Source organism: Ostrinia furnacalis, unplaced genomic scaffold, assembly GCF_004193835.3.
Source record: "Ostrinia furnacalis isolate ACB-3 unplaced genomic scaffold, ASM419383v2 OfSCF3909, whole genome shotgun sequence".
Lineage (NCBI taxonomy): Eukaryota > Metazoa > Arthropoda > Insecta > Lepidoptera > Crambidae > Ostrinia > Ostrinia furnacalis.
In genome coordinates this window covers 60,473-87,810 of record NW_021134148.1, presented here as the reverse complement: position 1 = coordinate 87,810, position 27,338 = coordinate 60,473, and the positions used below count along the sequence as shown (strand labels likewise).

The 27,338-nt window shown below is 39.1% G+C and overlaps 3 protein-coding genes across 4 annotated transcripts; all 3 read right to left on the bottom strand.

Moving 5' to 3' along the window:
* Positions 1–5,398: 5,398 nt before the first annotated feature.
* Positions 5,399–11,412, bottom strand: LOC114358405 (PR domain zinc finger protein 5). 2 transcript variants are annotated; one of them, XM_028312371.1, is made up of 6 exons: positions 11,215–11,412; positions 10,374–10,512; positions 8,517–8,645; positions 8,045–8,218; positions 6,404–7,247; positions 5,399–5,566 (listed from the first exon to the last, which is right to left on the bottom strand). In XM_028312371.1, the coding sequence occupies exons 1-6, from the start codon at positions 11,341–11,343 to the stop codon at positions 5,413–5,415; spliced, it is 1,569 nt and encodes a 522-aa protein (XP_028168172.1). In that variant the 5' UTR covers positions 11,344–11,412; the 3' UTR covers positions 5,399–5,412. The 2 variants fall into 2 exon arrangements, with proteins under 2 accessions (XP_028168172.1, XP_028168173.1); XM_028312372.1 differs by having other exon boundaries at positions 8,078–8,218.
* A 3,761-nt stretch (positions 11,413–15,173) lies between these two features.
* Positions 15,174–21,129, bottom strand: LOC114358412 (zinc finger protein 420). The gene is made up of 4 exons (XM_028312381.1): positions 20,860–21,129; positions 18,286–18,421; positions 16,935–17,045; positions 15,174–16,499 (listed from the first exon to the last, which is right to left on the bottom strand). The coding sequence occupies exons 1-4, from the start codon at positions 21,013–21,015 to the stop codon at positions 15,286–15,288; spliced, it is 1,617 nt and encodes a 538-aa protein (XP_028168182.1). The 5' UTR covers positions 21,016–21,129; the 3' UTR covers positions 15,174–15,285.
* Positions 21,130–24,000: 2,871 nt separating this feature from the next.
* Positions 24,001–26,719, bottom strand: LOC114358413 (ferritin subunit-like). The gene is made up of 5 exons (XM_028312382.1): positions 26,435–26,719; positions 25,593–25,735; positions 24,938–25,072; positions 24,368–24,502; positions 24,001–24,175 (listed from the first exon to the last, which is right to left on the bottom strand). Exons 1-5 carry the CDS (start codon positions 26,499–26,501, stop codon positions 24,020–24,022), a joined length of 636 nt encoding a protein of 211 aa, XP_028168183.1. The 5' UTR covers positions 26,502–26,719; the 3' UTR covers positions 24,001–24,019.
* Positions 26,720–27,338: the final 619 nt, after the last annotated feature.

Sequence of the window (27,338 nt, the reverse complement as noted above, 5' to 3'; positions counted from 1 at the left end):
CGTGGTCTGAGTTGCTCGGTGTATCAGGATATGAGTTTTATAAATGTCAAATTTAATGTCAAGTAGTAGAAGAAATTAATACAAATAGAAAAATAAATAAAAAATTAAACAACATTAATATGTAGGTATAATTAAAGGAAATGTCAAAATTAAATGTCAAAAACGATAGAATTGTAGATGTCAAAAAGAATCTTATAGAACAACTAGAGGAATTGATGATACTTAGCAACGTGTCATTTTTTGAATGCTGAGTAAGTGTTTTCTAAGTTTACTTTTGAAAGTAAACTTAGATTGAGCTTGTCTAATGGGCGGGGGCAGGTTGTTCCAGCATTTGGTTGCCAAGTATCTAAAGCTACCCCTAAACGCGGCGGTCCTGTGTTTGTGATTGACGAGTTTCCAGGACCTACCCCGGGTGTTGTACACAGAGGATGAGTGTAACCACTGCAATTTTTTATGGAGATATTCAGGTGTCTCACTGTTAATCACGCCAAAAAGCAAGCTTGCAAAGTGTAAATCTCGACGGGACTTCATGTTCAGCATATTCGCTTCATTTATGAAAGGAGACACGTGAGTTCTCGGAGGAATGTGCTGAGAAAATCGCATACACGCGTTTTGAACTCGTTGCAATACTCGGCACGAGCGTGAAAGTAAACAAGGGCCAAAAACGGGTAAACAGTAATTTAGCTTTGACAAAACCAGACTTTCAACGAGTCTAGTTCTGAGCTCCGAACTGAGGTAGTCCCTGAACCTGTATAAGACTTTCAGCCTGTAGAGGCAACACCTGGCCAACTCGGAGACATGACTCTCGAAACGGAGGCCGGCATCAAATGTCACACCCAGATTCCTTGCTGACCAGACTCGTTCCACTATCTGGTCATTAATTGTAATACTTGGATCTCTACTCTCAACAAACTCGATCTGCTTCTTGGTACCAAAGATCATATACTTTGATTTAGCTGGATTCAGCGTTAGGATATGGTTTTGAGCCCATACTTTGATCCTATGCAGTTCTTCATTCAGTTTAACCGCTGCGTCTTCGGTTTTTCTGGGGTCAAAGGACAGGTAAATTTGAAGATCATCGGCATACATATGGTATCGACAGTCCCGAATTACGCAAGGCACATCAGAGCTGTATAGTATGAACAACAGAGGCCCCAGTATTGAACCCTGGGGAACTCCTCTGTGGAGTGAACGCAATTTAGAACTTTGGGTGACACCATTTGAGGCCAATTCCACGAATTGTGAACGTTTTTCCAGGTAACTTGCAAACCATGCTACAGTCCCATTATCAAAGCCGTAGAAAGTGAGTTTGGAGAGCAGGAGGGGCACGCTGATTGAATCAAAGGCGCGAGAGAAATCCAAGAGAACCAAAATAGTAGCCATACCCTGATCCTGAGCCGCCAAAATATTATCAACTACGTCGAGAAGCGCTGTTGCAGTGCCATGTCCCCTTCTAAAGCCAGATTGAAGACTCGGGAGTATGTTAGTGTCTTCCCGATATTTGGTTACCTGTTCATGCACAATTTTTTCCAGTACCTTGGATAGGCATGGGAGTAAACTTATTGGCCTCAGATCTTTGAATTGTTGAGGGTTGTTGTTTTTAGGAAGAGGAACGACTTTAGCTATCTTCCAAACGTCGGGGAACGTACTTGTGGTGATGGATTGGTTTATTATGAAGGTGATATGGGGCAAAGTGTGAGGCAAAGTAAGGAAGATCATGTCGAGAGAGATGTTATCTACCCCTCTAGCATTAGATTTCATACTCAGTAGGACTTTAGCAACTTTATCGCATGAAACCGGTTGCAATGAAAAAGTATCGGCTGTGGTTTTATGGAATTCATAATAGGTTAGCTGTGATAGTTCCACCGAGTCCCTGCCAGGAATATTTAGAAAATGATCATTAATATCGTCAGGATTATTTAAATAATGAGGAATGTCAGGCTTACATTTACTGTCAGGTAATACATTATTTTTGAGATTTCGCCATAATAATTTAGGGTCGTTAATCGCACTGTTAATATGAGTGTTGAAATATGCACACTTTTCAGACCTGAGCGCTGAAGCAGCCAAAGTTTTAAGCTGTTTGTACTCGGATTTTTTAAGATCAGATTTATCGGCGCGGTATTTGGAAAGGGCGGCATCTCGTAGCTTCATGATTGCTCTCACATTGCTTGTGATCCAAGGCGTTAAACCCTCCCTGAATTTGGTCGTCCGCTCAGGCGCATGAAGATCGAACAGCACCGTTACGAATTCATTGAAAATTTCAACCATTTCATTTACGGAGTGAGCAGAGTAGACAGATTCCCAGCGCGTCAGAAAAAGGTCCCTGTCAAAAGCAACCCGGTCGATGTCCCTTAGAGGTCTGTAAGTTACAGTCTTAGGTGAGATCTTTTCTTTTTTAAGCTTAAGGGTACCTAATGCTAACTATGCAGTGACGATTCAGATCAGGGACATGAGTGACGTCAACATTCCTCACACATGCATCAGTACAGATCACATCGATCAAACTATTACTCTGGCTTGTGAAGTGTGTTGGTGACTTTACGACTTGCTCCAAGTTGATCGAACTTAGAAAGTCCTGGAATTTTTTGGTTTTTGGGTCACCTCCATTCATTAAATTAATGTTAAAATCACCCAGGAGTACTATATGGTCGTGGTCAGAGAATGACACGATGCTGTCGGAGAGAGCATCGAGGAAAATGTCCACATCAAGCCACTGGGGTCTGTATGCAGTACCTACGGCGATTTTCTTACCATTGACGGTTACCCGTATCCACATCTGCTCAATTTGGGCCAATGGGTGTGACAGGGTACGTGCCATAGTTCCACGCGCCACATAGAAACCCACCCCTCCACCGCGCCCCCCACGCATGTTTGCAGGCCTAGGCACATGACGCAGGCGATAACCCGGCACGACAGCTGCCTTTTTAAGCTCGTTTTCACGTAGCCAGGTTTCGTTAATCGCAATTATGTCAGGACTGATGTTGAGCATCGCTGCGATAAAGTCCTCGTGACCGGTGTTCAGAGACCCCGCATTAAAAAGACTGATTTTTATGAATTTCATTTAATATTTGTATCAAATAAGCAAAACGGCGTTTCAGGTTTTGAGTAACAATTGTCAAGGCAGGAGCGCGACTAAGTGTGGGAGTGATAAGATAGTAGATAATTTCTAATGTTATAAGGACATAAAGTAGGTGATATACGATGGTAAAAGATCTGATATAACCTGATACGGAACAGTTCGACTCCATTGCCGCTGCAACACAGCCCAAGCCACTGCCGGTCATGGCAAGCAAGTCAATACAAACGTGCAAAGAGAAGCGAATCAACAGAGGCGAAAAAGATAAACACAATAAAATTACATAAGTAGTTGTACCCCGAATAAGAGATACATGTCAGAATCAGACTGGCAAGGTACTTAATGCAAACATGAATCGTTACACAGTTGAAATCATCGTTTATTGCGTGTCGAACAAGTGCGCGTGCTGTCTTCGCAGGTGGCGCCGCCAGGAGTCCTTCGCCTTGAACCGGCCCTCGCAGTAGCCGCACGCGACGCAGGTGCGGCCGCTCGTGGCGCTTCTGTTAGGCCTCAGCCTCGAACTCAGCGGGCAGCGGGGCGGCGGCGGCGGCGGCGCGGGAGCGGCAGGATCTTATGCGTAAAATCAAATAGACCAGTTCTCGAAAACAGCGGCGCGGCAGCGGCGCCGGAGCGGGCAACGAGCGGGCAGCGGCGAGGGAGCGGGCAACGAGCGGGCAGAGCGCACTCCTTCTTTTGCCCACAATAAATCGAGCGTAAGGAATAAATTTGAATCGAAATAAAATTGTCGCTGTTGTTCAGACATTTCGTTCGCGAATAAAAACAAATATCTCGACAACACAACCCCGAACACAACACTTCGCCGCTAAAGCGCCGCGCGAGCTGCCCGCTGGTTTCGAGAACGGGTCTGCGTTGCCCGCCCCGCTCCCGCGCCGCCGCCGCTCCCGCCCCGCTGCCCGCTAAGTTCGAGGCTGAGGCCTTTTTTAATTTGTGGCAACCAAACCTCTCTGGGAGGTTTATTTCTGCCAATGTCGAGTGAAAAGTATTGACATAGTTATCAATAGAACGTGGGTGTTTCAGTTCTATTGATTTTTCATGGATTCCGTGGAGTTAAGTATGCCCGTAAGCAGGTTTCGAGACGCTACCGGGTCCAAAGCGGGTTGTTTCATACGACAACCCACTCGACACTCGATGCGCGCTCAAATTCGAAGTATTTCAATGTTTTTTATAATTTATCACTTCACTGCACTTTAGAACACAAAATAACACCAAATTTGTACACTAAAGTCCATTAAATAATAAATTGAAACCATTAAAACAGATCGACCATGCTTCCCGTTCAACTACCCTCCACGGAATCCTCCCCCGAAAATCAAGCCCCTTTTTTGTATGGAGTTTTGACGGATTCGATTTTCGATTCGATTAAAAAGTGCGTTTTGTCTAGGGGGGCAGTATTTTGGAACTATATAAAGATCCTTTGCGAGATTAGGTACCTTCATTATCGATTTCGATTTTACATTTTATTCGATTGTACCAAATAATATCGATTAAATTGAGAATAACCTTCGTGACTACACTAGTGTTGTGCAATAATCGATTTGTAAACATCAATATCGAGTAATTAAATGATGTCGATCTTAATTTTGGCAGTATAATCGATTGGGCGTAATTGTCTAGGACTAGGTATCGATTTTATTTTTACGATAGTAGGTAACTATCGTGGTCCCACGTAATAGTCGATACTTTTTTCGAGCAGTAATGGATACTAATTTATGGAAATTAGGCTGAAACCAATGACGAATACTTAAAAAAATAAAACAAAAACCACTCTCTGTCTTTCTAGAATGTATATTTATTGCGTTTCGAACAAGTGCGCGTGCTGTCTTCGCAGGTGGCGCCGCCAGGAGTCCTTCGCCTTGAACCGGCCCTCGCAGGCCGCTCGTGGCGCTTCTGTTAGTAGAGAGAGAACCTGTGCGTGAGCGTGGCACACTCTTGTGAACATCCTTCGAGAGATTTGTGCGTCCGCTCGTGGCGCACTTTGTGAAGTTTCTTACTATCAAGTAAGTGTCGATGCGATATCGATCTTAGTTTTACGACTTTTGATTCAATTGTAACAAATAATATCGATTAATCGTTTTACCGAGAAAATAGTGACTACTGACTAGTGTTGGGCAATAATCGGTTATCATATCGATATTAGTTAGGTATCAATTCTATTTTTATCGACAGATTGGATATTTTTGGTCCCTTAAAGTATAGTTTATTAATCGATACTTTTTTCGAGCAGTGTTCGTCATTTGGTTGAAACGAACGAAGAAAACACACACACACACACACAGGCATATAATGAAACTAACACATTCTAGAATCATCTTTTATTGCGTATCAAACAAGTGCGCGTGCTGTCTTCGTAAGTGGCGCCGCCAGGAGTCCTTCGCCTTGAACCGGCCCTCGCAGTAGCCGCACGCGAAAGACCGCACATCTTCGTGTGTTCGCTCGTGGCGCTTCTGGTCGCACTTTGTGAAGAACCTGCGAGAGAAAGGCTTTATTTATTTATTTGGACTAAAGCCCGGTCTCTGAGCACGTAGAATTTTGTCCATTGACCCTAAGCTACCCATCCTTTTCGCTCGCGCGTAATTATGTTGCTGTTGCGCTCGCACACTCATTGCGGGCGCCTGTCGCACAGTCGCGACAGCAATATAATTACGCGCGAGCGATGATAAGGATGGGTAGCTTGGGGTCAATGGACAAAATTCTACGTGCTCAGCGACCAGACTAAATCAACATGAGATAAAGTAATGCAGACAAGAAAAAAAAAGGTCTAGGCGCAGACTACAGACTTTTAGTAGGCCGATAGTGGGGCCCGATTCTAATTTTTATGAAGAAGCGGCCGATACCAAATCGGTGTAAGTAATGTGCGCATTTTCCTACATCTTCATACCGAACAGCCCGATCCAACTATCGGACAAAAAGTCGATTTGGTATCGGCCGATTTTTCATACAAATTAGAATCGGGCCCAACGGCCGATTAAATGTCGGTGGTCTGCGGCTATGCTTAAATACCCTGCAGACTTCATCGGCCGATAGTTGGGTCGGGCTGTTAATCAGTATGGGCATCTATGGAAGTGCGCACATTACACCGATTTGGTATCGGCCGAGTCCTCATACAAAAAGAAGCCGACCCAACGGCGAGGATGAGCGCTAAAGTGGTAGGAGGACTATCGTATTTGCACTCATCAAGATGGCGCCACTGTAGAGTAAGGTCCTGTCAATCGCCAAGGGTGCCAACTGTTAAGTATAAAAACGATAGCCCTCATTGGCCAACCCAAGTCTGTAGACTGCAGGGTTTCAAAATTATTGACTAACCTCATGCCACATATACCACAAGGGTGATTCCTTTCCTTAACATGCACACAACGAATGTGTATCTTCAGATTCTGCGGAGACAAGAACGTTTTCCCACACTCCGGGCACGTACTGATCTGTCTTTTGGCTCCGTGCTCTTGAATCCTATGCTCCTCCAATAAGTACGAGTATCTGAACGTTTTATTGCACAGCATACAGTATCTTTTAGACGATGCAGTGTTGTGAACTTTCCTCATATGCTTCACCCGGAGATAGTGTGATATGAACGTAGCTGAACACAGCGAACATTTCTTCTCTTTATGAACGGAGTTCACATGCATTCTTAAACTTAATCGGTTGATGTAAGACACACCACATATTTCACAAACGTTGTTCATGTAATGGGAATTCATATGGATGGACAATCGTGTAAATGTATTGAATGTTTCCTCGCACAACACACATTTGAAGTCGTTTTCCAAATTGTATGGAATCAAAAAGTGGTCTCCGTTGCCAAATTGTATACTGTGCTTTTCTGTCAAATGGGATTTTAAAATATCTAAATTAATACAACTTTCTTGACACAGTTTGCACGCTAGAGATGATATGTCAACGTTTCTGTACGTCATGCCTCTTAAGCAATTGATTCTGAGCTGTAAAGTTCTGTTATTAGAGTGGGTTTTAGAATGCTCTCTCAGATCTTGCATGGACAAGTAACTCTCTGGGCAGTGGAAACACCGGAATTTGGTCTTTAACGACTTGAAGAGGCAGAGGTTTGAGTTCAAAATCAGCTTGAGCGAATTTTCGCGGGAGGCGATCTGGCTTTGGGGTATTACTGCCTTCTCTCTGTTTCGTCTTGATTTTGCTGAAATTATAAAGTGAATTTGATGAATGAGATTGTGAGAGAGAAACTCTATTAAAAGACTACAAGGTACATAGAGCGAGAAAGTAATATTGGGTGAGATAGACTAAAGTCCGGTCGCCGAGCAGATAGAATTTCGTACAATGACCCCAAGCTACTCATCCTTATCTCTCGCGCGTAATTATATTGCTGGCGCGACTGTGCGACGGGCGGCCGCTGTGAATGTGCGAATGCGACAATATAATTACGCGCGAGCGATAAGGATGGGTAGCTTGGGGTCATTGGACGAAATTCTATCTGCTCGGCGACCGGACTTTAGCTAGTCTCGGAGTGACTTTAGGCTACAGCGTTCATCAGTTGGTGCCACTGTCTTAGCCATTAGTGTGTTACAAGACCTTACAACCCATTTGAGCTAACTGCGCACCTCGCTGGAATGCGACTCTCTTGAACTCACCCGCACAGCTCGCCGCGTTCGCCCCGTCCGTACCAGAGCGGCGATGTGACGTTACGGCTGTTAGATGCGCAGTTAACTTGACCGGATTGTATATGTAGATCGTTTCATCCACTCGGACGCGCCCCACCAATGTTTGGTCTCGGTCGCGCGGGGTGCGGGGAGTGTGGTCCGAGCAATCTGAGCGGCATTATTGTAGTGTGCGTGTGCACTCATGGATGATTTAGCGTGTATAACACTCAAACATTAGCGGAAGAATGGTGGGGCGCGTCTTCGTGGATGAAACGATCTATACACAGTGGCACCAACTGATTAAAGCCTATAGTAGAAATTAATATTATTCTTTTACCTGTGGTGCATGTGGATTTTTTGACGTTCTTACTTCCATTGGTATTTTGTTTGGTTTTCAATTTGTTTTCAACTTTTTTGCTGACTGCTGACTTTTTCAAGATTTTCGTTGGTTTCTTTTTTAGAACGGTCTCGGGCTCATCTTTGGGTTCCAATTTTATTACGAATATTTGACCTGTAAAATAAAATAGCACAATGAATTGACATACAGTTTTAAATATAAGCAGAGCGACTCCTACTCAAACTCAAACAAAGTTTCGAATGTTTCCATCTCTTTCACGCTAAGCGAGATGCCAGTAGGAGCGACAGAGACAGAGAGAAATCATCAAAATGGGCGTGGCTTAAAGAGGCTGGTTTCCCAAGGTTTCCAGAAAAAGGGTTTTCTGTCAAACTACTTCTAAATTCCTTGCAGATAAAATATCAATTTCTTGTTAAAATAACAGCAAGCAGTGCTATATCCAAAACAACCTTACCTTTATCTTCATCGTTCAACGTATTATCACCAACGTCCCAAGAGAAGTCGTTGTTAAAATGGTCATCGAGCGTGTCGTCAAAGTCATCACCGTATTCACTGTTCTCTTGTTTTAGAGCAGGTTCTGCATCTGAAATAATTTGTTTAACTTTTACATTAAAATGCCAGTACAGTCTTTTACTTTTACATTGAAATAGCCAAAAGGTTTGCAACATGTCTGTTACAATTGGAATTAGGTTGTGTTGTCAAGTATTTCGCCACTTTTTTTAATTATTAAAATGTAATTTGCATGCTATAAATTTATGATAGCTAAATGTTTTTTATTTGTTTTCTAACTGTGAATCTCCTTTTAATAAAGACAATTTATTTTTAACCAACTTTATTTTATTCATACACAGCTTAGATTAATATCTATGCTGTGTATGAATAAAAAAAATTGTAATACAATGAGGATCATTTCGATTTTTAGCTGTGAATGCAGATTTATAGGGCTAAGAAATCCTTAATACACAGTCCAAAAATTTTTGTTCTACGACAAAAATTGACGAAGTTATGGCCAAATTACTAAAAAAGTTCACTGACCGCCCGGCGCGGGGACGATGACGTCATTATATCCGATCCGAACACTGCCGGCGTACTGCGTGGATAGAAAATATTTTTTCTAGCCAAACTATCAGTTTTAGAAAAAAACTTGTAATGACATTTATTCATCAGTGTACCTACCATGAGTTTACGATAAGTGTGCTCGCTAGCGAGTACGTCAAAAATCTCTATGAAGATTTTGTTTCTTGAAAGTAGGCGCTAGGGGCGCTGAACAATATGTCATACAAGTAATGTCATTTTTTTACGCAGTCGCTAGCGAGCACACCTAACGTAAACTCATGGTAAGCACACAGAATAAAGTAAGCTATCGATAGGTAATTTTTAAAAATAGAAATTGTGAAAAATAACGCAAAAAATCCACACGCTCGTACTATTCAATGGAACGCAGAAACGCGATTGGGGTCTCCGCGGTGGTATATTTGGCGATTTATTCAAATAAAGTAGTTAGCCTAGAAGCTGGGTATGAGTCCCTCGCCCCCCTCCTCTCCCCAGGTCATAAGCTGGGCATGACTTCCCCCTCGGCCAGAAGTTGGGAATGAGTTACCCCCCCCCCCCCCGGACCGAAACTGGGTATGACTTGACCCCTTGCCCCTCCCCCCAGGCTATAAGCTGGGTATGACTTATCCCCCCCCCCAGGCCAGAAACTGGGTATTAGCATCATATTATGTATTATTATGATGTTCGATACAAACAATCATTAAGTTACACTCACCCCAACCGCGTCTCCGCATTGCATCGAATCCTATGAAAATGTTTTTGGACATAGCGATACTTATTTTTCACAATTTTTATTTTTAAAAATTACTGGTCGATAGGTTACTTTATTTTGATGAATAAATGTTATTAAAAGTTTTTTTCTAAAACTGATAGTTTAGCTGGAAAAAAATATTTTCCATCCCAATAGTACGCCGGCTGCGCTCGATTCGGATATAATGACGTCACGCGGCCCTGCGTACGTTGACTTTTAGCGGCAAAAACGGCCTATGTTTATTACTTAATATCTTCGTAAGTAATGGTCCGATTTGGAAAATTCAAAAAGATATATCTTTCTTATGTCTTAAAGATTAACGTAGATACTATTTTTATTGAATTTTCTACAACAGTACTGATCCTCATTACCAATTGAATATGTACTCATACAATAGTATCATACTTTTTAATTCAAGTTTAGATTAATAAAAGTCACTAAGCGGAAATTTTAAGATACGTAACTTTATCTTTTTAATATCTAATACATCCCATTCAAGACACTTACCAACTCCTTCACTAGCGTTCAGCATTTGTAGCAACGTGTTCTCTGTGTCGACCACCATCTTTCTGAAGTTGTTGGCATCCCGGAGTTTTGTTATGCAGTCTTCGCAGATAAGCTGCTTTAGTTGAATTTGTTGGGATATCTGTAAGGTTTAAAATTTAAATTCATGACTGACTGCACTTTTTGTAATGCTTCTTTTTTGTGAAAACTAATTTGTATTCTGTTGCTTTCAAATTCATATATGTAGTTTATTCAGTACATAGGCCCTTTCCAGGGCATCTATACATGTCTCAAATATAGCTTACCCTACCACCACTTCGGGACAATGTATGGGCTATAACTAAATAAATAAAATAAAATTAAAAACAATTTTTTTGTAAGTTTTTTTTATGAGAATTGACAAACATCTGTCCTTTTACTAATCTAATTTTAAGCTATAATATCGCTAAATAAACTGTCCAATAGTTTATGCATGAAAGAGTAATAGACACCCATAGATCTACCATAATAAACTTTAGCATAAAATATATGATTTTGTTTCAATTCTTTCCCAGAAATAAAAATCTACTTTTTGTCATATCAAAGTAGTTAAAATTTTGTAATGAAACAATACTTTGATTCTGATTCAAGCAGATAGCAACACCAACTCTCGTTATTATTATTTTCACCGAAAGTTAAAAGCTTTTTGAAGTTATAAGCAAGATTTCTTACCTGTAAATGTACATGGCCTAAATACATCTAACATACCAGAAACATAGCTTTGTAATGAACTAAACGGATGATAACTTCTAATTTAACAAGCCTTTATCTTAATAAGCTCAGTTTGATCGTAAATTATACGTACAGTTAAGTTAAAAGTGTCCAGCAACATCTTTGAATAAATTTCATTTTGTCCCCCATAGAAATACTCGTTTGATATATCTTTGTAGCATCCATCAGTGAGACAACAGCGGCAAACGTTCGTTAAGTCCATATTGCTAATATTATTATGTTTTTATTCATAAATTAAACATTTTATTGCAAAATAAAAAAGCAAAACGACAAAAACAGCAATTTTTTTGACGTTTTTTTGACAGTTGACAGTACTTTTTTTTAGAATGGTACACTCATATCAAATCTCACATCATATTCACCAAACATGAACTTTCGATCGAGATGTACCTGGCCGTAATGAGGATCAGTACTGTTGTAGAAAATTCAATAAAACTAGTATCTACGTTAATCTTTAAGACATAAGAAAGATATATCTTTTTGAATTATCCAAATCGGACCATTACTTACGAAGATATTAAGTAATAAACATAGGCCGTTTTTGCCGCTAAAAGTCAACGTACGCAAGGCCGCGTGACGTCATTATATCCGAATCGAGCGCAGCCGGCGTACTAATGGGATGGAAAATATTTTTTTCCGGCTAAACTATCAGTTTTAGAAAAAAACTTTTAATAACATTTATTCTTCAAAATAAAGTAACCTATCGACCAGTAATTTTTAAAAATAAAAATTGTGAAAAATAAGTATTGCTATGTCCAAAAACCACATTTTCATAGGATTCGATGCAATGCGGAGACGCGGTTGGGGTGAGTGTAACTTAATGATTGTTTACACTTTATTTGAATAAATCGCCAAATATACCACCGCGGAGACCCCAATCGCGTCTCTGCGTGCCATTGAATCGTATGAGCGTATGGATTTTTTGCGTTATTTTTCACAATTTCCATTTTTAAAAATTACCTATCGATAGCTTACTTTATTCTGATGAATAAATGTCATTACAAGTTTTTCTCTAAAACTGATAATTTGGCTAGAAAAAAATATTTTCTATCCACGCAGTACGCCGGCAGCGTTCGGATCGGATATAATGACGTCATCGTCCCCGCGCCGGGCGGTCAGTGAACTTTTTTAGTAATTTGGCCATAACTTCGTCAATTTTTGTCGTAGAACAAAAATTTTTGCACTGTGTATTAAGGATTTCTTAGCCCTATAAATCTGCATTCACAGCTAAAAATCGAAATGATCCTCATTCGCAAAAAAATCAGACGGAAAGCCATTAGGTGTTAAAAAACTAAAAAAAAAAGTTGCAAATTGCCAATTATTGAATTTATAATATAAACGATTATTTATATAATCGTTATTCAATAAATTCAAAAAAAGGTTGAACTCTCTTCGTTACAACACCCAAAAAAATACTCGCGACTGATTGATATTATTTTTTTATGTATTCTATATTAAAATTTTGGGAATTGGCTCCGGAGCTCCGGAGAAATAAAAATTCTCTAACATTTTCACTGTCCACTTTTCAATTTACGCTGCAATAGACATCCCTTTCTCCACTGAGAACAAAAGGATGCCCGGATGAGGCAACAAATCTCTCTAATCGGACGATATACAAATTAAATTTCTGACGTTGTAGTTATTATTACCATAGAATATTTTAATCCCCAAAGGAAGCTCTTGGCTTGTGCATGATGCACAGCACAGTGCATCTCATTCATGATGATCGAAGCAGTTTCATCCGGAATACTCAACCAAAGAGGAACTGGCTACCTTACCTCTAACTGCCGAATTATCTTACTAACTCTAACTACTATGATGGTGGTAACTAGACGGACTTAGAATAAGATCTACCTCCAACACTAGTATTAAATTATCTGTGCTCCAACCAAATGGAGCAGAAAAGTTTTGCCTCCTCTAGGAGTCGAACCCGGGACCTCTTGATCTAAACAGGTGGTCTTACCACTAGGCCACAGAGGCGGCTTGTTTAGTTTATTTATATTAAGTAAAATATAAATAGCAGATTTAAAAACATTTTAAAGAAAAGGCAGAATACTGTATAATAATATTTTATTACATAAATGTACGGAAGTACTCAGTTACAATATTGCACAATAAATTACATTTTATGTCTTTCTTCGTTGGACACTAAACAATAAATACTAAAACAAAGACAATAATATAAAAAAAAAACTTAAAAAATAAGATCAAAATGGCCGCAGATACAAAATGGCGCCTCTAGCAGGGAAACGTATACAGGGTGTCCCAGAATGGGTGAATCAAACTGCTATGGGAGGAAGCTAACCTCTGACCTACCCTTTAAAATATAAAAAAATAGTATAGGTCTAGCGCTCAGTCATAACTCAGACAGTGCCTGAAATATGGAAACAGTACGGGAGGGTGTTTTTGTAATGTCAAACGTCAGCAAGACTTCAGATCTCCTTCAGAGTTATTTGCTTTTTAACGTTATAATACTCAATGTCACCTCTCCCGTGCCGGTCCCATACCCCAGGCACTGACTCATAAGCGCTAGACCTCTATTGCAGGGGTTCCCAAACTTATTTGAGACGCGCCCCCTTTCGACCATACAAAAAATTCCGCGCCCCCTCCTCCAGTCAAGATTATTTATTGGTCGTATCGAGCAGTCTGGAATGCATTCTCTCTGCGGGCGCAGGTTTCTTACAGATGGCCTGCGCCCCCCCTTAAAGGTCTTTGCGCCTCCCCTGCCCCCCACTTTGGGTACCAATGCTCTAGTGCGTATTACCGAAGAATCTTCAAAGTTAAACATACATTTGAAGGTTCCTAATTTTTCCGCTAGAGGCACGCACGGCCTATAATAATGTATAAAAAGTACAATTCTTCATTATATTTTAATACTGAATATAACAAAGTAAATATTGATCATAAATCAACGCGAATAAAATTTAACTATAAAAAATTTGTCTAAAAATTTATTTTTAGGAAAAAGTTCATAATATAACGGAAGGTGTCGTGTGCCTTTAAGTCTTATACAGGGTGATAGTGAAACTCATACTTCGAAAACAAAAATATCTTTGGGACAGTCCATCCCAAAAACAAAAAAAAATATCTTCAACAGATTTTCGTAAACAGTCAGCGTCAAGTACCTAGTTCGCGACATCGTGACACTCAGTGACCAAAAAGTCGACAACACAACCTTAATCCAGCTGTAACTAAGACTTGTAGCGAACTTTTTGACTACTAAGGCCCGATTCGACAAACTTTTATCCCAGAATAACTCCTGGTGTAACTGGCACATTGACAGTTTTAATATAGGAAACTAGCTTTCCGCCCGCGGCTTCGCCCGCGTGGAATTTTGTCTGTCACAGAAAAACTTTATCGCGCGCGTCCCTGTTTCAAAAACCGGGATAAAAACTATCCTATGTTCTTTCCCGGGACTCAAACTATCTCTATGCCAAATTTCATCAAAATCGGTTGCGAGGTTTAAGCGGGAAAGCGTAACAGACAGACAGACAGACAGAGTTACTTTCGCATTTATAATATTAGTTGGGATATGTCAAAACTGACGATTTATTCTGAGATTAATATTTACTCTTGTTTGGTCGAATCCACCCTAAGCCAGAAATCGCGGGTTCGTTTCCCGTAGTATACAAACATACACAAAATAATGTATTGCACTGGCGTTGTATCTACAAAAGAACTATTAGCTTCAAAAACATTTCAACGTCACCCTGTATAACAAAGATCTCGGAAGACAAACAAAGATCGGATTTAACAGTGAATTGCGTTTTTTTCAGTCGGGTTAACTATCCTACTGCACAATATTCTTATTTTACACTAATTTCTCTTCACATGACGTAAACATCTACCTTATTTCGCATTTATGGACTGAGTAAATACAAATGTGTAGGTCATCTTCATAGAAACACACCGAACGCGGTTTGTATGTGAGCGCGCCAATATACGTATTCGGCGCGCACGCACACACTGCAAATCCCCGCCAAATTTTGTCAGTGTGTGCGTGCGCGCCGCATTCGTGTTGGTGCGCTCACATACAAACAGCGCCCGTGCGTTTCTATGAAGATGACCTACTCATTTGTATTTACTCTGGTAATAATCACATTTTGCGATTTTGACATTCCACATACCTCTTAAACCTACTCCGCTATATCAAACGTTGAATTATTCTATCCTCCACATCCACCTTTCTCTCGTGAACCTTAAGATGTCCTTTCAAGGTGCATTTTTGAGTGAACGCTCTCCCACACACCGGACATACAAACCGTTTATCATTATCGTGTATTCTCTGATGTTCCCGAAGAGTTTTCTTCCTTTGATACGACTTGTGACATATATGACAAGTATGAATCCTTTCTCCGTCGTGTTTGATCATGTGCATTTTCAAAGCGTTCTTCGTGTAAAATGCCAAATCACATTTATCACATTTGTGGTTCCGCTCGTTCAAATGATCTCTCCGAACATGGCTTGACAAATGCCCCGGAGTAATATAACTTTGTGGGCACACTTTGCATTTGTATCTCTTCAATTCTTCGTTATGTACTTCGGCTAGATGTTTCTGTCTTGCATAGAAAGATGATAGGGAAATATTACAGCGTTTGCAAGCGTATCTCACGCCAGATTTGTGTTCTTTCGACACGTGATTCTCCCGTTTAGTAACCCTATCGAAGACAGCGTTGCAATGCCTGCATGGGAAACTGCCCACTTCGTGTGTCCTCATATGGCCTCGTAACCTCGCTTTAGAAGCAAACGCCTTGCCACAACTCTCGCAGATGTAATTAGGATAGTGCACGTTCATATGAGTGTTTAGACTCACATAGTTTAAGAAAGTTTTCTTGCAAATAGGACAATCCAACTGGTCTTTTTCCAGTTTAAAAGGCAGATTACTCCAATTCTTATTATACTTTAGTTGGTTACAGTTTTCCACGTGCACTTTTAGTTCGTTGAAATCCGCGATATCAGTTGTACAGATTTTGCACCGAAACAAATTTGTGGTGGGATAGAATCGCTGTGAGTTCGAATAGACCATCTTTTTGAATGCTAGTTGTATGTTATTTTTGCTGTGGACGCTTACGTGTTTTTTTATTTCATCCAAGCTTGTCGATTTTACTGTACACAGCATGCACGAAAACGCATGGTTTTTGCGCATTCTAAATGGAAATAGTCCAGCCTGAAGTAACGCTTCCGTTTCACTGGTGTCGTTAGTTTTAGTGTATTTTAGGAGCTTGCGTTTAGTTGAAACAGTTTTCTTCTTTCGCACTGGTTTTTCGTCTGTGACATCTTTCTTTTCCGGTTTCTCATCTTTCACGCCCTTGTCGTCGTAGAACATGAATTTGTCTTTTATTTTGAACTCGTTTAGAGCTGAAAATTATAAATTTTAAATTGAGTATTTACATACAAAATCATTGCCACCTACGATTAGATTAATATTACAAGAACAAAGGCATTGTTAAGAGTTTATTGCCTCTATCTATAGCTTTTACGTTTTATACAATACGTTCAAGGTTCTGTGAAATTATTTTGGAATTATTATTTTTTTTAAGATTGTTATAAGTAATTTGTTATTGCACAAATTACTAATAGTCCCGTTAGCCCCTCTCTAATGCTTGTGTCACGAGTGAGCTCACGGGTCACACACAATAGAAAGTACCCGCGTTTCCCGGATCACGAGTCGGCCAGTCCGACCCCTTCACCGTTCGACTACCTGGCTTTTTAATTGGTTTATATTTTCATTGAACCATAAGCTCTTGTCAGTCAGTAATGAACAAAATATAATAGAAACAAACGGTTACTCACTTATATTGTCCTCGTCGTCGCAGAAATCGTCAAAATCGTTGCAAAAGGCGTCTTCATTTGTTGAGTCCTCGCTCTTGATGTCTTTCACTGCAGACTTTGTCTCTTCTGAAACTAGAACGAAACTAATATTAACACACTTGAACAATATCTAAAAAAAGATTTTACGGAATTTCACATACTAAACTATGTAATTCATATTGCTAATTACAATTAGCAATATGAATTTCATTAGCTTTTGTTATAGCGCTTGCGCTGCTTCTTCTCAGCACTGGCCCATTTATTGTCCCGAAGCAGTGGTAGGTTATTACTGGGACGTGTAAAAGTGCTTTTTGAAAGATTACTTGCAAAAATAAAATGAGTTTTATATTGGCATTTAGAGCCAGCGGGAAGGCGCTGGATGCAGGCCGCTACCAACCGTGCGATGTGGAAGTCATTGGGGGAGGCCTATGTTCAGCAGTGGACGTCCTGTGGCTGAAATGATGATGATGATGATGATGATTTAGAGCCAAAGCACTCGATGCGTTGAGCCGCCGAACCGCAAAGATTTCGCCGTTTCGCGCGACCGCACCGCTTGTGTGCCCGCCACAGATATTTCTATGTAAGACGACGCAGCGACACCGCTCCGGCGTCGCACCGCCGCCGCAACGCATCGTGTGTTTATTGAATAGAATAGAATAGAATAGTTTTTATTTGAAAGAAAGACATACAAGCAGGTAGGTAAGGATTATTAGTGGACTGGACAGTTTTAAAGACTGTGGGACTATACTATTCCCACCTCTCGTTCCCACCGCTGCAACTCCTGTGTAGCCAGGATCTACAGCTTGACCGCCAATAACCCAACCAGTGAAGGCCAAGTTTGTCCCGGGGGAAAGTTAAACTGCCATTGGACCCGCAATGAAATTAATCAGAAGAACATAGGAGGAGTTCGAAGTTTCGATTATAGACTGAGACTCATAAGACACTTTATTTTTATCACAAGACCCGTATGCGCAAACGTTGCTTGCTTAAGCGAAGCAGCAAATCGAACGCATAGCGTTGAATAGTTCTGTTTTTTTTTAAAGATTATTAGCAATTTGTATTGCCCAAATTACTAATAGTCCCATTAGCTTTTTGTGTTAAGCTAAATAAGCTTGTGTTACGAGTGGGCTCACCACAATAGTCAAGCGGCGGTGGGATTCGAACCCGCGTTCCTCGGATCTCGAGTCGGCCACTCCGACCCCTTCACCGTTCGGCTATCGTGGCTATTCGTGTGTCACCCTGTGCGTCCACGCGCACTGAGACCTCATATTAATGTTTGTGAATGCGGGCATTAAACTCATAAGGCTTTTCATTTTTAGACTTAAAATCTTACCACTTGACTTGACGTTCTGCACAAGAACCTTCAAAGACGCCTCCACCTGTTCCCTGAAGGACACAGCATCCCGCAGCTTGACGATGCAACTGTCACATATCAGCCGTTTTGTATCTCCGAGATCCAGTAATGCCAGCTGTAAAAGTTATGTAAAAAATTTTTAACTTGTAAGTATAAGTGTCTCTACGAGCTATGTGCCCCGCCCACTGCCACTTGATTTTAGCAATTCTGCAAGCTATGTCGGATGGCCGTTGGGGCAGGAAAGTTCTCGAGTGGCGACCACGGGCTGGAAGACGTAGCGTGGGCAGGCCTCCTACTAGGTGGACCGACGATCTGGTAAAGGTCGCGGGAAGAGCCTGGATGCGGGCAGCGCAGGACCGTTCACTGTGGAAAACCTTGGGGGAGGCCTTTGTCCAGCAGTGGACGTCATTTGGCTGAGACGACAAGTACAGGTGTAGCACTTAAATCAGTCAGTGCCTGAGGTATGGGAAGGGCAAAGGGAGGGTGTTATTGTATATAAAAAAGTATATAAGTAGTATATCCGTTAAGCTAGCACCCATAACACAAGCATTTAGTTGCTTACTTTGGGGCTAGCTGGCGCTGTGTGAAATTGTCCAAAGATTTATTTATTATTGTGAATTATGGTCAAACGTCAGCAAGACAAGATTTATATGCTCGGTAACATCATAATATTCCTCATCCTGACAATAGACAGTTTCACACCAAACCCCAATAATTCGAAACCACAACTGTTTTAAAAAGACCCTTCATTCTGGTCTTAAAAACTTAATTTATTTTAAATTACCTGTAAATTACGATTTTTGGTCGCATTGTAATTGAAAAAAGTAGTTTAACCCGGCGCCAATGACGTGAAAATAATTGCAGACGATGACCCCGGGTCATATTGACCCACATTTCATCGATCATTTTTTCAGGAAATTGTACAAGTAAGCTTAATTTTAATTCGTTCGTTCGTTCGTTTCAGCCAAATGACGTCCACTGCTGGACAAAGGCCTCCTCCAAGGCTTTCCACAATGCACGGTCCTGCGCTGCCCGCATCCAGGCTCCAGATAATTTTAATTACTGTCTATGTATATAGGGTTCTTTACTGAGCTAATAAACCAAAAATAAAACGAATGCATGAAATAAATATTTTTTCAAATGTCCAAAGATTATGTTTTGTTTTTGGTAAAGATTTCTAGTATTAATGGGAATCAACAATGTTATATAGTGAAAAAGAGATAAAATCAACTTTTTATATGCAGATACAATGAGATCAGTCTTCTACTTCATCATTCAGAGCCATGGAACTGCTGCAACTGGTGCAGTATGTAATCATATGGTCTGGGCATGTAAATGTGGCATGACGCACTTGCCGGCGTCGTACTAATGCAAGTTCAAGATTATCCGAACACTGAGTCCCCATTATTTGCGTATTTTTCACATTCGTTGCCATTTCTAAGTTCTGGCTATTACAGCCTGAAATTCTTCAATCTCGGAATCCGACTCTTCCAGCAACGCTACATTCTTGCTGGGTCATTTAACAAAGACATTTTGACTAAAACTTAAAAAAGAACAACATAAGCTAGTACTAAACACAAAATAAGCGAATAAAAGTAAGTCACAAAATCACCGCGCCACTGATGACGCCGGGTCATAATGACCCGTTTTAATTTGAAGCCTGTGTATCTCGCTACGCAAGCGGAGTCACAATACGTTAACTAACGGAATGGATTTAGGGAGGTTCTATCTCCAGCTATACGAACGCCCGAACCACAAAATGGACGCAAAAAAAAAATTATGAACGTTTGAAAATGCCTCGGGTCAATATGACCCAGCGTCATTGACGCCGGGTTAATTGAGTTGACAAAATAGTGACGACACTTGCTTGTAGTGCCATACAAATTCTATGGGAGAGTTTCATTTTGACAGTTTTAAAAAGTACGTCAATTGACTGTGGTGTCAACATGTCTATTCAATACATTAATATTGACTTCAAATGCTTGCTAACTAACAACAAAAAAATACTACAATAACCTTCCTTCTGACACAGTGAGGTAAAAAAGTTAATTTTCTTTGACTGTTACTAATTTATTTTTAATAAAATAAAAGACTGTAATACTAACTTTACTTTGCATTTACTTAGGCACTCCCATAATATTGATGGAATAAATTTCAATAATAATTAATTTTAATAAGTTTTAACTTTGCCCAATAAAAATACAATTCATACCAAACTTGCCTAACATGTAAGTGGTAAAATATACCTAGTTTGAATTATGTGAAAAGAGATATTTAATTTGTGTAAATAAATACGATTTAAAAGTGAAGTTTTGATACAAACATTATTACTTCAATTATTGTAAAAATGTATGACAAGCATGCAGTCTGCAGACATGTACTGAGACTAAATAAACGATAAAATTGAAGCATTGATGGCGAACAATAGTGAAATAAGAAACTTTGTAGCGAGAAATTTGCTGACATCTTTGGAAAACAAGATGCAATGCGATACTACGAAAACAAAACTGCAACCATGTCTGGATAAGGAAAATTGATTGAAATAGTACTTACGTCTATAGAGAAGCATTTTAGCAACATTTCGGAGTACAATTCCTGAGTTCCATTATGTTTTTGAGACACAATCATACTCTTCACGGTGTCTTCGTTCAAACACAAATTGCATACCCCAAGCAGGGGTAGCGCCTCTACCATTATCTCGACATCCATTTTGGTGTATTTCGTACAATATTTATTTAATTCACATACGTAATCATATCAAGTGCAGTTCAAAATAAATTAATATTTTTTACGATTGACATCAATTGACATCATGGATGAAAAAATGACATCCCAACTGACATTGACAAATCGATTGACGTGTGTAAAAAAAAAGAAAAAAATGACTAGTCTATGGCATTCAGCTAGTGATGTAACAATAATAAATCTAAATCGAAGAAAATCAGTAAAGTGAAAGAAAAATATAGATGTCGCTAATGGTTTTCTTTAAAAATGAACTTTTTTCGCCGCTTTCGCGATTTGCGGAGTCAAGCTGTTGCCCGGACTTTGATATCACAGTAGTTATCGGAATAAACACCTCAACTACTTATAATACAAGAAATAATAATACAAGAAAACTTATAATACAAGAAATTATCTAAAAGAACAAAACACTTTCATTGGATGGTTAAACTTTATTTTTAAAATAAATAATAATAACCATTTTTTAACACAAAGTATAAAAATGTAATGTTGGAAATTAAAAGGTTTTGCTAGTATTCTGAAACTAATTGACTTTCAATAACTGAACCTTACAGTAGAGTTTAATAATATTTAAATTATACTACTTTAGTTGGTACAACCAGTATAGCCTGACCAGGAACATAAAAACCCTGGCATAGAGGCGCTTCAATTGCATTTGATAGTGCAACACTGAGTACAGTCGTACATGTGTTAAATTATAGGTGTACCAGAATCTCATGGCAAATAGGGAAAATAAACTTTGTTGATAGCAATACTGGGGAAATTGGAATAAACGATCTTGATACTATTTAATTTTTTACTTTTATTACTTTAATATTAATGAACATGAAGTACGAATATACATTTTAGGTAGGTATGTGTATGAAGAATGTTGTTAGACATCAGATTTTTAACATAGGTAAATGTTTTGGAAATTGAATAAATCGTATATTACTTTAAGTAACTAATTTTATTATGCATCATACTTCTAACTTATCACTTCATTCAGAACTAGAAAACGATTCTTAAAACTCCACTTGCATTTCTTGTTTTTCAATAAACAGATGATCAAGATAAAGAGGTACTGTAAATAAATTGCTCTTCCAGCATTTCAATGGAGAAGTTCCTGATGTTAAAACACTATATTTCTCTGAATGGGATTAAAATATATACCAAAACTAAAAAGACGGTGAAGTTTTTATTTAAATCGATCAAGAAATGTCTGAGAAATAAATTATTTATATTACCTACATATTTTCGCGTGGAACTGAAACATAGGCGGTGCCGTTCTTTTTGTATATGGCCAGGTCTGGGATATTTTAAAAAAAGGTTACAAAATTTTACTAAGAAAGAATCTTGAGTGACCCTAGCTGAAAAATTAAAAACTGCTAGATTTAAAAAAAATAACCTGTCAACAGCACTGGCTGGATCAGGGGTGATTTACTGTTTGTACTCCGAATGACTGTCGTGAATACACCGATCAAAATGGCGTGAATAGTTATGCGCAACTTTAGGGCCCTGTAACTTATTTATTTGTAGAGATATTTTCATGATTATTTTACAATTATTATTAGTTTTACTTATATTTATTTCAAGTTTATTTAAAAGAAAAAAATTGGAAACTTCTTCATTATTCAATCTTGCTTTGATGAAATCTTTTTCAATTTTCTTTACATGGTCATAACATCTGCACCAATTTGTGAGATATACCTGAAAACCCCGATAAAGCAGCTATTAAGTAAGAATAATATAAAAAAACCCAACCCTCCTTCTGACGCAGTTGGGTAATAAACTAAATGTATCAAAACATTTCAGTCCAACTTACTGTCAACTCGACGACGCGCTTTAGAATCAAAGATTGACTTTGAATTATGCCTTATTTTACAATTCACATTGAAAACAATATGCTTTGCTTGAACTTTTTCGACTTTTTCAGAAAAATAACAAATAGTCAAGAAGAGATTACAAAAATTTTGCAGCGGCTGACAGATTTCATAATTTTCTTTGACAGGTGACAGTTAAACCATAGACAATTGCCATATGAAAAACACACTTTTCCAATATTTTTGTTTGCCATGAGATTCTGGTACACCTATAATAGGCTAAATTTATGTACCAGGATTCAGGATTACGGGCTACTTTGATATTTTCATAAATTAACGAATAATATTATTAAAGGAAACCTGGTTTAAATAAATTAAATGAAACCATCAATCGAGCTAGTAGGATTTATTTTATTATTCATCAATAATCAAATTCAGAACTTGAATATTCAACTGCAATGTCTACTCATGAACGCTTCAAACTCGGTACTTCTTTCCCAATTCCATAAAATTCAAAGCTTAGAAAGTGACAAAAAACATTAAAATAGGTAGTTGAAACAGACTGCAGCTAATTTTCATAGTGGACTGTACTATACGATAAACATGTCAGTCAATTTGACAACCTTTGTCGGAAACATTATTCAATGAAAATATTGTCCGAATCCTTAGTATTTCTCTTCGACAAATACTTAAAATAGGTAGTTGAAACAGACTACAGCTAATTTTCATAGTGGACTGTACTATACGATAAACATGTCAGTCAATTTGACAACCTTTGTCGGAAACATTATTCAATGAAAATATTGTCCGAACCCTTAGTATTTCTCTTCGACAAATACATTAACACATCGTGAACCACTTTTCTTTCACGACTATAAAAATATTTTAGCAATTTAATTCACAAAATCAATTGCAAACATTTAAAATAAAGTTTGTTTACACTTTGACAACAATAGACTGACATGCAAGGTGACATTTCAATGAAGTTTTCAGTTACTGTTGCCATTAAAAGAAATTAGTACCATTAGTTTTCCGCAACATGGCGAGGGTTTTTATGTTCCCGGTCAGGCTATACAACATAGTTTCTGATGTATTTTCAAATTAATGGAAAACGCGGGAATTTCCTAATGACAATAATAATTGTTTTTTCTATTACTAGCACAGGCGATTTAAATGTCCATTCCAAGGAGTTTCTTGTCGAAGATGAACTCGCCGAGCGATGGGTGGCGTTCCAGCATCTTCTTGAGGGTAGATGCTTTTCCAGCGAGGTCACGCTGGCCCTTGTATTGTTCCTCCAAGAAATCAGCGGTCAAGTAGTCAACAAGCTGAAAAATAAGAAAACAATAAGTTAGAAGTACTTACATTTCATTTTTTTTGTGCTAGACAATAAGGCAGGTATTTGACCGCAAGAAGAAAGACACAAACATCACGATTAGGAACCAATTATGTTTTGTTCAGACAAAAATACAAGCAAAAAATCTCTCAAATGGCCCATACGAAGTACCAGCTGCACTTACGTGGTAATCGTTGAACTCGCTGTCGCTCTCGCAAGCGTGGATGACTTTTCGGATGCTGTCGGTGACGGTATGCTCCATCTTCAAGGCGTGTTCCAAAGCCTCCACGCCGTTGGCCCAGTGGTTGCGTTCGGGATGCTGTAAAAATCATAGTTATTATTCAGCTGCGAATCTGGAAATTGCGAATTTTACCTAAGTAAATAGGCACGTATCTATTTGACCACGTGCTTTTCTGACGACATGCGCTTGATCCCCCTTCATAAGGTAAATTTTCGGAAAATCTACTCTAATAATTATTAGAAAGAGGTTAAACACTGTTTGTTTGTTTAGTATTGAATATATAATATTTTAAACTATTATGTTGCATTTTTTACTATAAAATTATTAATTTTACTATAAAATTAATAATTAAGATATTGTTGCAATAAATCCCGTGAAGTGATAATTTTATAGTATTGAATAGACTGGGACTGGACCGATTTGAAAAGTTCTATCACAAATTATAATTCTGTTGAACACAGGCTGTTCGAAGTTCGCCGGGTCAGCTAGTTAATAAATAGACCAGTTACTTACCCTGACGGTGATGAGTGAAGTGACGTCAGAGGTGAGCTCTCCTCGCATGAGCATGTACTCGATGAGCTTCAAGGCGTGCTCGCGCTCTTCTGAGCCCGCGTCGAAGAATAGCTTGGCAAAGCCTGGCCGGTTGACCTGTAGACAACAAAATAATTATGTTTAAATTCTGTTTGCTGTTGGCCTGTTTTAATTTCTTCATCCTTATCATCATGATAATTTCAGTTAAAGGACGTTCACTGCTGAACATTGGCCTCTCTCTCCCAATGATCTCCACAAAGACCGGTTGGTAGCGGCCTGCATCCAACGCCTTCCTGCCACCTTTATGAGGTAATTGGTCAGTGAATTAGTCTTTTTCTGCGCTCTAGTTGTGATGGGCTGTTTAATGAGGATCTACATCGCTCCTTCTCTTATGACAGTCATCTTTTTGAGTTAGAAATTTATCTATAAAAGAAGTTAGGTTTTCCTATAGAAACAGTAGGTACCTACTTCTTTTTATACCCAGGAAAATGACCTATTATCCATACCTACCGCTGGGAGACGGCAGGTTATGTGGGGCTAAAACCCATTAAAAACCTGGCGTGTTCCCTAAGCTCTGCCGCATAGTGGTGGGCGCCTTGGGTACTAGAAACGACCATGGTGCCAAACAGATACTTACAGTGTCCTGAGAGAAGTGAGCGCCCATAGCGAGGTACTGCACCGAAGCAGCCACCTCCATCTGGATCTGCTGACGCATAGAGTCGGTGCAGTTTTTCTGCATCGTGACCCATTCCTTCGGGATGCTCACCGGATCCTCGCTGCCTGCAAGTTGTAAACGGCATGCTAATACAGATCTAATCAAATAAACTTTCTTTATTTTCCGTAATTACAGGTATAATACGTAAGTGGTCTTACATAGATCTTAGTAACCAGCTGCTAGTTGTGTTGTTGTATCAATACTTTTTAGTCAAAAAGTTTTATGTTGTGTTATCCCATTCGGAATAATACATATAATAATAATCCAGTGGTTTGCTTGGACAATGTCACTAAATAATACCGTTAAACCCTTGTGGTAAGCTAAATATTATTATGCATCATGACTGTGTTACGTACGAGTGGGCTCACCACAAGGCCGGGCGCGGGGATCGAACCCAACTCAAATACCTATCAAAAAACGGAACTAGTCCACTAAAATTTCATATCAGTAGACTATAATTAAAAACACAATCAGAGTCGTGGCTATGCTATTAATCTATGACTGTGTAATTATACTGTAAATCACGCGTTAAATCCGCATTACATTGATAAATAGGTGTTTAAACACATTGATACAGTAGGTACACCTACTTTATTAATTTTGTGTTTCTAGGCATTTTGAATTGCTAAATTTAGTCGTGAAGAATCGCGGTCAAGGTTTATTATGAATTATAGAATATTGTAAAATAGGAACTGCCTTTTTAGAGCAAGAGGTCATCAAAGGCCTTAGGCCGTATACACACAAATAATAAAAAATAAACTTACATTGTGTAGCCAATGCTGGGGCGCACACCGCCAGGAAAGAAGCGACAGCAAGCACGAAAGTCGTCATATTTATTTCTAAATAATCACAGATACAACGAGGTAAGAGTAGATTTTGAAAAAATTCCAGAGTACTCGTGAAAGCCAGGCCTTTACACACACTGGTGCAGAAGGCGACTTGTATCAACCAAAATAACAAAGAGCACTGACTGTAAGCACCAATGGCTGTGATTTTAAATGGCAATTATTAAATTATGCATCGATACCACTATCTCGTGTTGACAAGAGCCGAATAATATCAGCGAGCGAGACGGTAAATACAAGCTTGGAACCAAAAACCTCTGAGGATTTGTGTTTCAAAGCCAATGATGGACTTTTTCTGTTAACTCTGTCATTAGAGCATTATAATTTATGTTCCAATGACCATTTTTGTATACAAATCACGAAGGGCGATACAAAGAGAGGGGCAAGGTACAAGTGGTACCAGCATTACTAATCTACACTACACCTATTAGAATTATGTCATTTCAACTAAAACTTTGTAAGCCCGTACCCTGCAGCTTCATATTTTTGTGTCGCGAGAGGCAACTTCTGCGCCAGTGTGTAAAGGAATAACTTCTGAGCCTGGCGTTGATATTTCTATTTTCACCATTTACTCCGCAGATTGGCAAGTCTTTGTTTACAGACTTCTTTAAAACTAAGTAGGTATACATAATTTTGAATTCCATAAACTACTGGATCCTGCTGGACCAATATTATGGGAGCCCCTTTTAAATATTTACTTCATTCTATTTTTAGTATTGGTAGTTAAAGCAACAACAGTAATACTTTATAATGTGAAAATTTCAACTATCTAGCTTTCACGGTTCATGAGATACAGCCATACAGCCTGGTGGTGACTGACAGG